The sequence below is a fragment of the Pleuronectes platessa genome, chromosome 7 (assembly GCF_947347685.1).
Source record: "Pleuronectes platessa chromosome 7, fPlePla1.1, whole genome shotgun sequence".
NCBI classification, from domain to species: domain Eukaryota; kingdom Metazoa; phylum Chordata; class Actinopteri; order Pleuronectiformes; family Pleuronectidae; genus Pleuronectes; species Pleuronectes platessa.
Window position 1 is genome coordinate 14,685,629 of NC_070632.1, and position 16,741 is coordinate 14,702,369.

General features: G+C 39.5%; 2 protein-coding genes across 4 annotated transcripts; one reads left to right on the forward strand and one right to left on the reverse strand.

Moving 5' to 3' along the window:
- The first annotated feature begins 2,059 nt into the window (after positions 1-2,059).
- cib2 (calcium and integrin binding family member 2) lies at positions 2,060-9,190 on the forward strand. 2 transcript variants are annotated; one of them, XM_053427099.1, is made up of 6 exons: positions 2,060-2,396; positions 3,724-3,758; positions 5,881-5,992; positions 7,370-7,517; positions 7,624-7,819; positions 8,163-9,190. In XM_053427099.1, exons 1-6 carry the CDS (start codon positions 2,346-2,348, stop codon positions 8,182-8,184), a joined length of 564 nt encoding a protein of 187 aa, XP_053283074.1. In that variant the 5' UTR covers positions 2,060-2,345; the 3' UTR covers positions 8,185-9,190. The 2 variants fall into 2 exon arrangements, with proteins under 2 accessions (XP_053283074.1, XP_053283073.1); XM_053427098.1 differs by having other exon boundaries at positions 2,060-3,758.
- A 2,506-nt stretch (positions 9,191-11,696) lies between these two features.
- On the reverse strand, positions 11,697-14,823 carry LOC128445154 (SH2 domain-containing protein 7). Of its 2 annotated transcripts, none has more exons than XM_053427966.1 (8): positions 14,538-14,823; positions 14,320-14,435; positions 13,710-13,876; positions 13,431-13,520; positions 13,031-13,196; positions 12,793-12,948; positions 12,056-12,712; positions 11,697-11,966 (listed from the first exon to the last, which is right to left on the reverse strand). In XM_053427966.1, exons 3-8 carry the CDS (start codon positions 13,862-13,864, stop codon positions 11,919-11,921), a joined length of 1,272 nt encoding a protein of 423 aa, XP_053283941.1. In that variant the 5' UTR covers positions 13,865-13,876; positions 14,320-14,435; positions 14,538-14,823; the 3' UTR covers positions 11,697-11,918. The 2 variants fall into 2 exon arrangements, with proteins under 2 accessions (XP_053283941.1, XP_053283940.1); XM_053427965.1 differs by having other exon boundaries at positions 14,521-14,821.
- Between the last annotated feature and the right edge of the window lie 1,918 nt (positions 14,824-16,741).

Consider the following 16,741-nt stretch of genomic DNA (forward strand, 5'->3'; position numbering starts at 1 on the left):
AGCACTGACTGAGAGAGGATCCCTGTGAGGATCAGCATGAACGTCAACAGCAAACTGTGGTTGCAGTCGTGTATAAAGTACTGGAAAGCCGTACTTGAGTGAAAGTACAGATATCTTACCTGAAAGTGACTCCGGTAAAAGTAAAAGTCACCCGTCAGAGAATGACTTGAGTAAAAGTCTTAAAGTAGCTCATATTAAATGTACTTAAGTATCACAAGTAGGATCAGGTATTGTAATGTACTCAAGTATCAAAAGTAAAAGTACAAGTACAAACATTTTAAATGCAAAGTGGTTTTTATAGTAGGCCTATACAGACACAAATCAACCCCAAATTTTTCTCTTCAGGATTTATTTCAACTGACTGAAAAATTATTACAACAATATACATATAATGTATAATTTTACAAATTTGGAAGCCTAGATGCTGAGGTTCAAATAGTAATGGACTAGTTCATCTGAACTTCAAGTGCCTCTTGTGTCTACCTAAGAACACTTATAGACCACAGTATAACCACTAAATGATTGTGTAAATATCACTAAACAATGGACCTTTCATCAGTAGCAGGAATGATACACAATGCCCCTTATGATAACTCAACAAAGGGAAACAAGTTCTAGCACACAAAATAAGATAGTTTCTCCTTTGTTAACAGCCTGCACAGCTCTAGTACAGAGAAGAAACAAATGGAAAAGTTTTACCTGTGACTTTCTGTTCTTAAATGATTCACATGTAGGTTCCACATATGGCAGCATCGGAAATTTACGTGGACAAGCCTTTTGAAAATTGAATCCATATTCTGATATGCTCTGTGGAACGAGGCCGAACTTAGTGTGCAAGAACACAAAAGTAAGGAGATAAGTGCATGTATGGAATTTTATTTACACAATCAGGAGCTTACGAAGAAAATGTTCAAAACCTAAATTGGCCACAAAACCGAGAGTGCTGACAGGCTGGTAAGTTCAGATACAACCAAAGATCCTGAGTACAAAGGGACTGCAAGTTACTATCAGGTAGGCAGGCAGGTAAGAAAGATACAGAAACAGACCGACAAACAGGTCAGACCAAGCGTATGGTAAGTGAGTCCCGGTCGAAGGCCCAGCTTAAACGCCTCAAGTATATTTGGTTACGCCTCAAATGTGTTTGTCTTCTGCCGGATATCCTTGACGTGCTCTGTTAAACAAGCAGTAAGAATATATTTTTAACAATACCCTATTTGCACTTCTTTTCTTTTTTTTTTTACATTGGTTGCTTTGCAAATTGTTATGCTTAAATGTGGATGTTATGCATATGCCTGCGTTCATATACAAATATTTTAGCTATAAGATTATTAATATGTATGTTTCTAGTCCTGTGTGTGGATCATATAGTTGTGATTAAAGGTGTGGGTGGGCTGCACACATTTTTCAGTTTTTCAAATAGGGCTGCGGCATTCTTAAGTTTGGGAATGGCTGATCTAGAGAAAGTAAAACTCTTAACAAAGCTTCTGATTCGTTACCAGAACAGCCTGCTCGATCCCGGTCAACCAAGGCAGCCCGACCAACATCCGGACTTTTAGGGTCTCGTGCTCACTTCAGATGCAAACATGAGCCTTTATGTGTGTAATTCAATTACCATACTACCGTACAAAAACAAACCACATATACATAGTTGATAATAGACTGTTGATGGAATTATTGGATATAAAAATGTAATAATGCTAAGTATAATAGTAATAATAATAATGTATTACGTGTTATAAATTCTATGAAACACAGTATAGTGTACAGAAATATATGTATGTAAAATATGTTTTGGAAATACTATACTACAATTATTTATTATACATATTATATAATATTATTTATTATCATGCATATTATTATGAATAATAATAATAGATCATATATTATCATTATTATTATTATCATATATCCACATTGTACTGATTATTGAATATATGGACAGCTTCTCCTTTTAGCAGCAGGTTGTGTTTTATTTATTTATTTGTTTGGTTATTTATTTATTTGCCTGCGTTGTCATTGGTCAGGCTTGACTCCAGTGTAGAGCAGCCGAGGGGCTTAAAGAGAAGCAGATCAGTTTGCTCTCCCTGGGCTCCGCTGTCAGGCTCCACTCGCTCCACTGACACAACTGGACACATCCGGTACCATGCTTTTTCTTTTTGACCTTTTCTTCATTTATACCACATGCTTGAAGAGTTAGCAGTGAAGAAGGACATCAGCTGTAAGGACACCAGAGACATTTCAGTGAGACTTATCCAGCGTCCTGGACTTGTCCTGTGAGGAGACTAAATGCCTTTCATTGACAAAAGGCTCCAGATGTTCAAGCAGCAGATCACTTGATCGAGATGGGTAATAAACAAACTATATTTACTGACGAGCAGCTTGATGCCTACCAGGTGAGCGTGCATGTCTGGGTCTGTACGTGCATCATACATATACTGTGCATGTCCAACCCACCAGGAATACAAGTTTGTAAGAAAGAGAAAGAAGGGAAAGAATTTACTCAACATTGGTCGTCAATATCGCTTAACATCAATCTAATGGAACAATGTGGTCCTGTATTTCACGTAAGTGAATGATATTACAGTAAATAACCGATTACCAGTTGAAGTGTTATCATTTCTGACTCCACAGTTCAAATAGATGAAATCAAGTCTTACAGCTGAAGGTCTCAATTTCCCTGCAAAGTGGAGGATCTGCTGTCTGTTGAGTTATGATCTGAAAACATCTGACCTTTTTCTGTTCTCCATGGAACAATAATCCAGGTTTTTTCCTGTGAAGAAACGCATCTTCCTGTGCACAGGTTTATCATGTGATTAGGTGTGGACTCAATAATTGATGCCAAGTCAGAGTGATATGCTGTGAAACTCTACTCTCAGGAGACAGTTTGGTTCTCAAGAGCCTCTCTGGTTACTCCTGCTTGTTAAAAGTCCTTCTTAGAATACTGTTGTTTTTTGTTTAAGCCTCGGTTCAATATCGACCAGTGAGAGATCTTATTTTTGTAGAATCAAATGTTTTAGATATTCCGCCCGATACGTAATTCAACTGACCAAGGCTTTGTAGATAGCTCCTCTAAGAAATTCACAGCTTGATATTGTAATTACACTTTCTATCTTTTCTATGTGTATAGGCTCCATCAACAGCATCATATTGTATGAGGGATACCAGTTGTCTATGATATCATTGTCAGATATTGCTATAAATATTCACCCACATTATAATTAACCTACACATCCTCAAAAGGGTTGTTTTAGACTCGAGCTGCCACAGTGAATAGGGATCCTTCCTTTTATTTCTTCCTATATTCCTATATTGTCTCTGGAGCTCAGCTGGCCTCACACTCAGGAGACACAGCTCAGACACAATTGGCAAAAGAGAAAATGTAAACTGAGGTGCTCCCAGTCGGGCTGTTGGATAATGCGTGTGCCAGTACATGCATGTCAGACAGCAGCAGATCATGTTCCTCCCTGCCTCATCGCTCCAACCGTAAGTGGCAGGTGACAACACCCGCACACATTCCTCATTTAAGAGAAACTGAACACCTCAATGAACGCTTTTACAGTAAGGGCTGTAAACATGACTGTCAGAGGAAGAGTAATGTTATTATATATGATTCACACACACGTGTCACTGAGAGTACAGTGTGTAATCCATGTACCTTCTGCATTTGGTTGTACGGTTCAGCTCTTTAACAAACTCACACATGTGTTTTTCTCATTGCAGGACTGTACATTTTTCACCCGCAAAGAAATTTTGCGGTAAGTTTTATGTAGTTTACATCTTGATTATTGCTTTTCACATAAATGCACAATGTTGATGTGTAATATTTTTAAATGTTTGGGTGGCAAAGTGTGGTTAGCCCTGTTGCCTCATAGCAAGACGATTCCCAATTTGTTTCTAGATTTCCCTCATAACGATTTTAATAATACAAAGCAAAGCTGCACTGACTCGATGTAAATGTCAAATGTCTCAATCTGGTTTATTCAACTGATTTAAATGTTTTATTGAATCCTAAATACAGTTTGGAATTAATCTTGAATAAATATAAAAAATAACAATCAAATTAAAAAGTATGTACACTAAACTTCAAAGTTATATCTTGATTGAGCAAATGTTCATTTTTTGCAACCACTTAATATATAATGAAATTGAATTAATTCAACATTACATTGTTTTCAATGTGTATGTGCAAATTAAAATGAAGCCAAACGGTCAAATTAGGACACTGTCAATGATTATTTAGTGGCTGCTACATTTCTTACAATCACAAGTAAATGGTTCTCTTCTCCAACACATTCATGATCTTCTCGTATCTTTCCATCATCTCCCCATGTTGTCCTGCAGCATTATCAGAACGTTATCCAAACCTCTGAAAGTCAGTTTGACCTTTTGACTGTGGTGTTGTTTTCAGCACCGCCCGATGGAGTGTCACGTTTCCACCTCCGTCAACATGTGCATCCTCAACACCTTAAAAAATGAAATAAATATGAACGTGCTCTTAGTGATTGCGCTGGGTATCATGGCTCACTGGGTTTAGCATCATTCCTCTCTACCTTTCACTCAGTCCCAGGACCATGTGCATAAATTAAAAGAAGATGCCTGCTTTTCTCTTTAATTGAATTAACCACTGATGCTCATGTTTCAGGAGGTTCTAGATGCTGGAAGATAAAGCAGCAACTTAAAGAAATTAAATACAGATACTCAAGAATGTTGTGGGGCAACATTAGTTAAGGATAAAGGTTATGTGATTCCAGGCATGCAGGGAGTTAGGGTCTGATTTGGCCCCCTGAGTTCCATCAAGGTTCACCATTTAAGACAAAGTCATAGTTGTCATTCCCTTTATTATGTCTGATTCGCTCATCAAGGTCTCTGGGAGAAACAGAGAAAATGTTGAAAAAATGTCCAATCTCACAACGTTGTGTCTCAGTATTTGTTCACACTCTTATCACTCATCAACAAATTGTACAGTTTCTCCTTTGTGATATTGAATTGACCTCGATTCTGTGGTCAGCGGTGGACTGGAAACCAAATTGACAATCAGCAGAGGGCGTACTAGAGTCCCACACTTTATGACCTTCATAAAACACTGCTTGTTTCTGTGTTTCCGGCTGCAGATGTTACATCACAGTTATGTACCATCAGGTTATAACTGGTAACCATGAGGTCACTGATTTCAGCCTTTCGGGTTTATGGCACATCCAGCCTTAATACTGGATCATTTCAGTGTATCTTCCTATGTGTATTTACTATTTGTAAATTAATGCTAATGCTAATAGTTTCCTCATGATTTGCTATTGAAATTAAAATTCTAAAGAGATTTTAGAGCCAAGGAGGTCAGAGAAGCTGTACGTCTCGAACCCTTTCAAAGGTCATGGTGCAGGTTTACCCACTCATTTCCTGCAGTGCACTAATTGACCTCCATCGTTTTGTCAGGTTTATCTTATTTAATTGTTAGTTTGTCTTCTAAGACCAGTGTTTCAGCTGATGAGCGGCTCCCTCATTGACAAAAATATATTCCACAAAACTGAAGAATGTTAAAGCCAAGAGAAAAGAGATGGACTCAAGGTAGAAAGGTTAAAAATTGCAATAACTGCATGTGAAGATTAATTCAGTCCAGCACAGTCAGAGTTAGTTTGTTTCTACAGCTCCATGTTTTACTCTAGGGGAAATATGTTTACTCAAAAAATGCCCCCGTAAGTTTTTAGTTTAGTTTGTTTAGTCCCTAATTTTTACTCTCTACATGTGCCTTTTATAAACCAATAGAAAACTACTTGCTACTAAATCCATCCTGCTAAACATCTCTCTGTGTCTCAGGTGTTTACCTGTATATGTTGAGTAAAAACCTCCAGCACAGTAATTGGTCTGTATCTTTTATTCTAGGTTACATGGCAGATACCATGAGTTGGCTCCACATCTTGTACCAATGGACTACACCAAGGAGCCTGATTGCAATGTGCCTTTAGCCTTGATAGTCAACATGCCAGAGTTAAAGGTAAAATAATCCTTATATACCTCAGTACGGTTTGAGTCCTGCGGTGTGACTTGGATGACTCGTGCAGTGCCCGTTCTAAACCTGCTTGTTTAGAATGGGCTGTTTTCTTGTCCTGTGTTAATGCTCTGGATCCACTTCAGAATTATTCCTTGTTGATTAGTGACTCCTCCTCAAACAGTTCTACAATGTACTGTCACTGTTTTATTGTTTCTCTGCTGGACGCTGTGTGAAGAGTTTTTTTAAAACAGTCCATGGTGAAGAGTGACGTTAGAAAACTGGTCCATCTCGATTAACCACTTTATTGTTTTCTGCAGTCAATGTTTTCCATAAAACTGAACTGAGTATCTTTTATCACTTGTAGTCTGTGTGGCTTGTGTATACGTTTTAATGATTTACTTAACTGGTTTTATTTTTCCGAGCATTGCCTGTGGCTCAGAGGTCTATTTTGCGAGTGACAATCTTCTGACACAATTTTACAACTTTTTAAATAAAAGCTCCAGAATTCAGCCGGATTTCAAAGCATTTCAGGAACAAAACAAAGGTTTTTCTTTTAATTTGTTGACCCTCACTGCCTGAAAGGCACTTTGCAAATTCGTCATTGCTCTTTATTGGGCCTAAACAACACATTTGCCAAAAGAACACAAACCCACTACTCACGTGGGCTTACACCTAATCAATACACACTCTCTTCTAGCAGCCAGAATTGATTTTTAACCATCATCATCATCATCATCACACATCTGATTGTATGACACAGCGTATGAAAGCTAATGTGCCATGAAATAATCTGCCTCTTTTTCCTGACAGATGGATTCCCTCCCTATTTTGAAGCACCTGCCATTTGAAAAGAACATTCAGCATTTTGTCACCCAGGGTTTTTTCTCCGACAGTCAAAATGTGTCCTTGCTCTGGGTATAATTAGCACCTTTTCCTGGCAAACTGTCGTATGATAACAGGGGTGTGAGGTTGGCAGGAAGAAGATGGATACCCGTCAAGGCAGGATCGATGAAGACTCGGCCAGACATGCTCACCCAAAGTCCTGTGTGCAGCCACAGTCCCATAAATACATACCTATCTCACTAGGACTCAGTTTTTATGAGCTGTGTTGAGTCGATTGGCCTCTCCAAAGAGGAGGAGTCAGCCATTTTCAGACGAACCCTGTGATCAGCAGAAAAAACGCTGCAGCTCATATGTAGAACAACATGCATATAAAACCACATGGTCATGAAACCTATGGTTGCTTAGACAAAGACTCTTTTCTCATCCAGACTCTGAGCTCTAAATTTTGATGTGCTCCTCGTTGCAGCATGTCTTACCTTTGCATTAATATTTTCGCTCGTGTATATTTATTTGTTCATGTTGTTAATTCATTTGCAGGAAAATCCGTTTCGAAACAGGATCGTCGAGTCTTTCTCAGAAGACGGGATGGGCAATCTCAGCTTCAATGAATTCGTGGACATGTTCTCAGTCCTCAGTGAAATGGCTCCTAGGGAACTCAAGGCCATATATGCCTTCAAAATATATGGTATTGCTGCATTTCTAAAGGATACTCTTTCATTTTCTTTCAAAGTTCCCAGAACGGTGTAAAATGAAAGTCAGCCATTGTTTGCTGTAACCGCTGTTACCCACAGATTTCAATGTGGACAATTACCTGTGCAAAGAGGACCTGGAAAAGACTCTGAATAGGCTGACAAAGGAGGAGCTGACTCCCGAGGAGGTGGAGCTGGTGTGTGAGAAAGCCATCGAGGAGGCCGATCTGGATGGAGACAGCAAACTCTCCTTTGCTGACTTTGAGAATATGATATCTAGGGCACCTGACTTTTTAAGGTAATAAATGTACCATAAAGTAACATTTTAAGATTGCATGTATAAAAGCATGTGGCAATATATTGTTTACACCTCATTTTATATGAAAAGCAGTGGCATTTTGAACGTGGGCTGAGCATGCGTTACCTCTCATGCTGCAGCAATGTGGGCTCTGTGTCCTTAGCTACTTAATTACTACTAATTACTACTAATTATTTATATTTAAATAACCTCACCACAGTTTGTCTCCACTGAACACATCTCCTGATTCTGGTGTCTTAATACTCAGATATCCAGTAAATCAGTATGTTTACATGACCTCTCTGTTTCAATGTCCCTCATTATGTCTCTTTTGTTCCTCCAGTACTTTCCATATACGAATCTGAGAGGGCTAAGTTGAAGCTTTCCAAGGTCGACGGCGTGATGAACCTCAGGACTCTACCTGAACTGTGTCCTGGCCACAGCACAGTGCCTGTCCTCCATTCCCATCGTCAAAAAGAGAATCACATATCAGTTCTCTCTGGCTTCATCGAAGTCTGCCGAGTTAGAAATCAAGATATTGGGTAAAGCTGGATTCCCAGGACGCTGGATTTCTCGGCTGCAGATGAAAATTTATTTTTTATTTTATTACTTATCAAGGGCTTGACCTGGTTCGGTCTCTCGTTGGGAAAAAACTAGATTCTTCCACATTTTAAGTTTGAAAAATGGGAAATGAAACAAGTCTAAAAATGAGCCAGTCGTCTCCGGATTGCTGCTTATACTTAAAATATTTATCTACCTACATTGCACATGTCTTCCTACAATGACACAGTAGATGTAAGGTGAATGAAAGCACAGCATTGGCATTAAGGGCATACAGATATTCTCTATATGAGCTATGCAATATTTGTACATGCGGTGTGTTGCTTTAAGTCATGCTAGGTTGTGTTTCTCGAGCACGTTGACAATCATATATTCCTGTTCTCCGGGTTAAATGAAGGGCTCTGTCTTCCGAACTCATTGTGGTATCTTTCATCTGCCTCAGCCATTATCATGAGATGGTAGTTACAGCCATCCTTTGGTTACTACACATGTTATAGTATTTTTATGTGACTTCAGGTACTTTTGATAAATGCTTTTTTCCTGTGTGTACTGGTTGTTTGTGTGGTGAATTGCATTTGTGTCAATGCATCTGTGGGATTTGTTGTTGTCACTGAAAAAAAGGTATGAATGAATAGTTTGAATCCAGGATCCCACACTTGCACCATCATCACGTCCTTATGAGCAGTTTGCCTCGACCCACCCGCCCATGATGATCAAGAAGCGTGCACAGTAAAGATCAGGAAATGAATGAGTGCACCTCCCCATCATAAGAGCCGTAATAACTTGTTAAGCAGGATGTGATCAAGAGCCAGCTGCATCAGCATTCACAGGCATGATTACATTACACACACACACGCACACACACCGACACACACACACACACACCTCACACACACACACACCTCATCTGCAGCAAGCTGCAGGAAACGGCCTCTGTCATGTGGGTCACTGATTAATGGGATCTGGTTTCCCGGCTGTTGGTTGCAGATTTGCATCAGGTATATTACACAAGGTACAGTGCACAGTGTTGTTGTTGTGCGGCGGATGATTTTGGTACAGGATGCATGAAGGAGTCAGACGCTGGGTACATGCAGAATATTTTCATTATGAATCACTCAGATGGTCAGACCAGGCATCTGCTTAGAGTCAGACTGTAGTCGTCTTTCAGTGGCTGCAAAATAAATGTGACCTGGTTAGTTGGAGATGAGTCAGACAGATTCCCGAAGTAGAAACTGGGAGGCAAGCTACAGCAAAAAAAACAACATGACAAACAACATGTCAGTGGTGTGTGTTGGGAGGGGAACAGTTCAGGTTTGTTTCCAGTTGCCCGAAGCTCTTTGTAATAATATAATATATATCATATGTACTGCAACAAGGCATATACATAAATAATTAAAACATTTCTACTGTGTTCACTCAGATTGTGATAATCTATTGCTACCTCAGCGAAGGAGGTTGTGTTTTCACCCCTGCCTGTGTGTTTGTGGGATTGTGAACCAGATTATACAAAAAGGACTGGAGGGATTACCACAACACTTAGTGGAATAATGCCCTATTTGTCAGAATCCATTAAATTTTGGTGCAGATCTGGATCAGGGAGCAGATTCAGGAAAATAGCACCGCTGTCTTTACCCCTGCCTAGATGGACATTGTATGTGTCAGCAGACAAAAAAACAAACAAGCAGCTTTGGAGCAAACTTCAAAATATAAGTTTACACAACAGAGCCACAATCTTAAAGACCGCCCCAGCTAAAACAGAGAGGACTTGTGGAGTGTGGAGGCGGATGTTGAAGTCAGTTAAACAGTCTGCCTTCCGCAGGGCAGCCAGTTAATTCACTCCATTATCTCCAGCTCCCTTTATGAGGCCAGTATCAAGGATTCGGGGCAACGCAGTGCTGATTGTGTGGCCTCATTAAATAACCGGGAACATCTGTTAATTATGATTCCAGCAGAGAAGCTTCTGGCTCGCTGTGATACTTGGGCAGTAAAGCAGCCCCAACGGTAAGCAACACTTTCTGAAGAAACTGAGTGAACCTCACGCTGGTCTCTCTTCACAGGACCTTGTTTGTTTACATTTGAGTGGCTTCAGATGGTGATGACGACAGTGGAGGAAGGATTGTGAAAAGTATTTTGGAAATATTTATTACCAATGTCTGTGTGTTGGTTGGCTTAGAACCAAATAAGAAGAAAGAAAGAGGGATTTTGGTGCAGAATAAAGGTCGGATTCAGAATTATCTTTTATGACAATTAAACCATTCAGACCTCTGCTGAAAGCCATGATAGTTCATCCATAAGTACTTCTTCATTCTCCACAATGACTGAACAAACTCCCCCGCTGATGAGGGCCATGCTATGTGATGGAAAGTGCAGAGAGAAAACCAGTAAGTTCGCTTTGAGTTGAATGTGTAACTATTCCTGAGACCAAGAATCAACATTATCATGACTTCACAAGTTTCTTAACACAGTTGAAAACAAGTTATTATTGAGGATGAGTATTTTAAAGACTACTCTGTAAAACGTTTTACCAGTCATTTATTAACTTACTTTGATAAACTAGCCTTATGTCAGTTAAAACTATATTAGAGTGAGTTAACGCAATTAACTACAAGTTTATGTCAACTGTGAAAGTTTCAGAAATATCTAATTATTGTCATTGAAGTTTTATCTTCACAGAAATTCTACTGAGATCACAAAAACTGTAATTGCAAATGAAAAGAGAAGTAAATGATTGAATACAATAAAATACATTTGATCATCTTCCTCTCCATTGCTGTCATATACAGACATTTGAAATCTGTATGCAAATCCGGTTTCCTGTTACTGAAGTGTTAAATACAATAGCCTACACATGAGGGTTTTGTAGAATTTCCCCATTTCCCCTTTATCATCATGACATTATCATATAATACTAGTATACTTTTTATGAAGGTGCATAACTTTCTTTAAAATTGCAAGATAGGCTGTTATTTCTCAGGGTTATTATCTTTTCACCAGTTTCCCAGGGAATTAATTCATGCATCTTGTTGAAAAAAATCAGGCATGTTTAACGAACTGCAATTTATAAGTGTGAAATTTGGTGGAGCTGGTTTGAATTTTTGTTTCCTATTAGGAAATATATTTATACTGATGTCTGTTTAACTGCATCATGTCTACTTTTACCCCCAAACTCGGAGAAACCAGAAAATCATAGAGCACATTGAATAAAATACATTTCACTACACATCATAAACTGTTGAAATAAAATAAGACTCAAGGAAATGCAATTTCAATATCGATCCATCTATTGATTTGTGTTAAATAAGTTGTTTTTGAAAAGTTCGGTATACAGTGTGCATTTTATTTAGCTCATCTGGAAAATGCAAACGCATTATAATTTTTAAATAAATACATCAAAACAAAAAGACTTTTGAATATCTAGGAACACATAAGTCTACGTTGAACATATAAAATAAGTTTTCACAGGTTGTATATTAGTAGCACAGTAGTGTCAGAGTGGCAGGAGTCAACACGTCCCTCAGCGGCTGGGGACTGAGCCTCTTCACCATTTCCTCAGGGCCTCAGGGAAATGCCATTTGCGTTTCTCATTCTGCAGAAGATTTGCATTATTAAATATGATGAATGACAATAATATGTGAAGAATTAAGTATTTGAATGAAATTTGAATACATTGCTAACCTTTACTATCTTGGGTCTGAGGTCCTCCAGAGGCTCGTAAGTGTTATTGCTGGTTTCCGGATCCACTGAGTCCTCGTGCACAGGAATTAGCTCGTATGTGTTGTCTTCAGGGAGGTGACTGAAGAGGGCCACACCAGCGACCTCAGCGTACGGTGACTCACTGCCCTGCTCGGAAGTCGCTGAGCTGGTCTCTGACGCTGCACTGTGTGGGCTGCCAGATTTACCAGCCAGGTAATAAAGGGCAGGTTCTAGACCACATGGGTCTAACTGTGGGAGACTGCCCGTGACTTGTCTGACGGGCTTTGGGGAAAGTCTTGGTGGGGTGTGTGGAGGTGTAGTCAGCCTATAAAAGTGCTCCCCGTCAGAGCTGTAGTCCGGACGAGACCTTCCATTGCTGCTCTCTGGCAGGCTGAGTTGGGGGTATAGAGACGATCCTTGTCCTGATGGAGGACTACACCGACTGACAGTCTGATTCTGGCTGGTGTATCTCTCGGGCCTTGCTGGATTGTCTCCAGGTAAATGGCCCTGAAAGATGTGCTGGGATCTTGGTTTATCCCTGGGTGACTGCTTCTGGAGCTGAGCGTACAAAACACCGTCCTGGTTGATCGGGGGGCCGTTGTCGAAGTTCCTGTTCCTCTGAGGCAAAGGCGGTACTTCCTGGTTGACACAACAAGCCATCGTTTTTAAAATCTGCTCAGAGTTACTGATTCTTCTACATTTACATCAACTGTACTCACCTCTAGTGGTCTGTTGCTCTGCCTTGGCTGGGTGCGTGCCCGCTCAGCAGGCAAGTCAATCCGTTGTTTTGGCACATTCTTACCCGTTCTGACGGAAGCCACAGGTTTTTCTTTTTGAGAGATCTGGATGGTATCATACAGCTCTTCGTTCCGTACCTGCACAAATGAAAAAAAACAATAAAAGTCAGAGCTATTCAGTCTGGCTCCATTTTACCCAAATAAAGTGACTTAAACTGACCTCAGAACAGGAAGATGTCAGAAATTCTCCAAACGGTTCGATGGGGCTCGACATGTAGAAGTTTATTAGCATAGGTATCGTGTCATGTCCCCTATTGTCCCCGCAGACTACAAACTGCCCTTCTTCATTTTGGTTTATCACAAAGTGTCGACACCGATCTCTGCCTCTGCAACAATAAAAAACAGTTTGTTTAAGTCTCAAGTCTCTGCACAAAATATCATTATTCAGTTGATTCTATTTTGTGTCAAAAATATGAAACTTTATGCTTATTTCTTGGATTCTATTGATTGTAAAATGATAACAATTTGAATTGGAGTTTAGTGGTAATTACTGAAATAACACAGAAACACACAACAACCCACACAACACAACACCATTTTTTCCCTAAGTCATTACTTACTTATAGGAGAGTATGTACCCGATGGCCTTATCACTGAGACGGACCAGGAAACAGCCCGGCTCCTTTTCTCTGAGTATGTCTTCAGCAGCACTGTAGATAAAAGTAGAAAAGACGCAAAACTTAATACTCAATACTTTTTTGTGAACATGCATGACGTAAATGGTTTAAAGGAACAGAGGGGTAGATTCAAAAAGAGAAAGAAAGGTGACTTATGTCCAAAGAATGTGATTATTCTCGAGCAGTTTAATATTTAACACGCTTTCCTCAATCGATACTTACTTTCTGGTGATGAAGCCCAGGAACCAGGTGGGGAATAAACCGTTTTGGACGATGTGGGGCACTTGAGTCTCTAGGAACCACTTCGATGCCAGCTCCCTCAGTTTTCCTTGGGTCACTTCAGCGTGAGAACTCCTGAGTTTTTCTCTGGGCTCCATCCTCGCTCGGTCCTAATCAGAGCCGCACAGACATTCAGTGATGACAGCCTGTGTTTATCTCCTAACATACAAAACAAGGCTCCACCAGAACTCATTTGTTTATTTTCCAGGAGGTGTCAACCAGAAATTCAAAGCAGCTCGATGATCTCATCACTATTGCAGGAAAAACTGTTCACTGCTCATCACATGTAGAAACTTTTTCATACTGTATAACATGTATTAACGGCTTAATCACAAATCCAGGCGGAATCCAACATTTATAAAGAACTCTCTGACTTTAAAAAAAGTGCTGTATTCCCTATTCATTCAAATACTATCTAAATTTAAATGATAATGGTAGATTTTAAATAGTAAAATTTAAGTAATACGGTAATAGACTTTCTCCCCTGCTGATTTTTTTTGATTTTTTTTCATTGGATGAGATAAGTGAGTGTTCATTAAATAAGTGTTCTTACCTTGAAGAAAGAATTGAGACAATTCCTGAAGGAGGGTGATTTGGGATCTTTCAACCCTGGGAAGATCTTTTCCAATCTGGGTTTTGGTCTCCCGTACAGTGCGCACCTCTCAACCCCTAGGAAAAGAAAAGAAATGAGCACTGATTCTTTCTTGTTTAGATATACAGCTCTGATGCTGTTGTTTCTTGATAGAGTTCATACCTTCTCTTGAGACTGACCGTGTGGGGTTTGAACCTGGAGCCATTTCAGCAAACATTAAAAACCCTTCTCTCATCTTCTCATTAGCCTGTGATCTGCAATCAAAGGTGTTCTGAGGGAGTTCAACTCCAGACATGAGGAGATATAGACAGATGACATTTAGAATTACACACTTTTTTCCACCGGCTTGGAAAGCAGTGATGCTCGGCAATGACACAATAACAGTTTGTACGTCTCATTTGCATGAGAGAGGCGGCTGAACAAACAAGAGCTTCCTGAAGAGAGACGGAAAAAGAGATGTACAGAAAATGTGGTTTGTGCACACGACTGCACTCATTTGCAGGAGGAGGTTGTTTTACCCACAGACTGTTTGATTTACTGTAGTAATGGGAGCTGAGCTGCGTCACCATGTTGATCTCTTGTGTTCACCTCATTTGGTTTTACAATACATTCTGGTTTTGGTTGTTGAGGCAGGTATGAAGGAGTGGAAATATCTGAGAAAACTTGCAAAGACATTGGAAGTCACAACCCAAATTAAATCAGATATTTCCCAGCCGTGTTTGTCATCAATAAAAACTCATACCCTCCACTGAAGAGAAAGGTCGTCATGATTCCCCTCCAGCAGTTCCAGCTCCATGGCGAGGAGCAGTATAGGAACTCCCTGTGGGGGAGAACCATAACCAGAAACTGTCTGTGTCATACTGAGCGGGATGAGACTGGATTTTATTATTGTAAATTCAACTGATAAAACGTCTGCGATCAATGTGGTTTTGATTGTGTTTATGTTTATATTATCACAAAATACATTCAATTTAAGTTTGAGGCTTGTGATCCTCCAACGCAGCCGGCATTAAAGCTAGGGTAGGTAATCCTGGAAAAGTCAAGAGCAGACTACACTTTGAAAAAAACTTCCCACCTTCCTCCCATCGGCCCCCTCGTCGAAGTTAAGGTCATATAACACTCAAAGATTTATTTAGTTTACTACAGTCCTGAGAGGGACACAGACACTTGCCTTTTTTTAGATGATTTCAGTTGACTTCATCTGTCAATGCTATCACGACATGAAGAGGAAACAAATAGCAGCCCTGCCACTAAGTACATACTGTACATACAGTATGTTCCTTGTATGACTAAGTATTGCAACACACCAGGACATAGAATTTCAACATCATCTTTAACGGCGCTGTCTTCTGGTTTTAAATGTCTCTGTGAATCACCATCTGCTCCTCTGGGGGTGTGAACAGGTTCGGGGTCAAATGCTCTGTCTGTTGTGTTTGTAAATTACCATATAATCACTATTTGTGCTTACAATGTAAATGTGCACATATTGAATTGTTAACAATGCACAAGAGACATAGACGTACATGTTTTTCAACTGTTGCTGTGCAGTACAGTATTTTCTGATAGATGTAGAACAAAGAGGCAGGTATGTCTCATTAGACAGTTGCCAGCCAGGAGGCGGTTTAAGATCTTTTAACAGTCTCGTGGTGACATACACAAGAGGAGGATGTGGGTCCTTTAGAAGGTCACACGTCTGTTGATGCCTGTTAAATGTCAGTGCAAAAGCACCGCATCAGTTTTTCTTACACTTTCCTTTAAACCATGGGTAAAACTGCATTACAGTTATATAAAAGAGTTTTGGGAAATATGTAGGTGCACTTCCAGACATAGACCACCCATCTACTATTCTATACACATCTATCGTGTTATAACAAAATTGCAACTCTAAAGCATCTTGAACAGCCTGTTCATCCAGTATCACACATGGTTAATTTTACGATTACATTTATCGATAGCTGTTTAGTTACACGGGTACTTTACAGATAGAGACGTTATCAAAGAGAAGGTGCAGTAACACTTCAATTCTTGATGATGTTAGATCTTGTTTAATTAAACTGTTAAACTTAAGCATTTTAATATAAGTGCTTCTTTTCTCTCTAACTGTAGGAAACTTTGTAGAACTCAGTGGGGATTTCAGACGTTACGCTGATTAAATTTTACATCCCACAAAACAAAATACTATAAAAGCAGGTAACAAGTTAAATATTTTCTTTTAAATATTTCATATTTTATTTCACTTTCAGTTATGCTTTAACACCAAAATATAGTCTTTTCGTTTTCTTTTTAACTTTTTGTGTATCATGTGTATTATTACCTCTGCCAAGGAGGTCATGTTTTGGCCATTGTGTTTGTTTGTTGATTTGTTGATTGCAAAAAACAATAC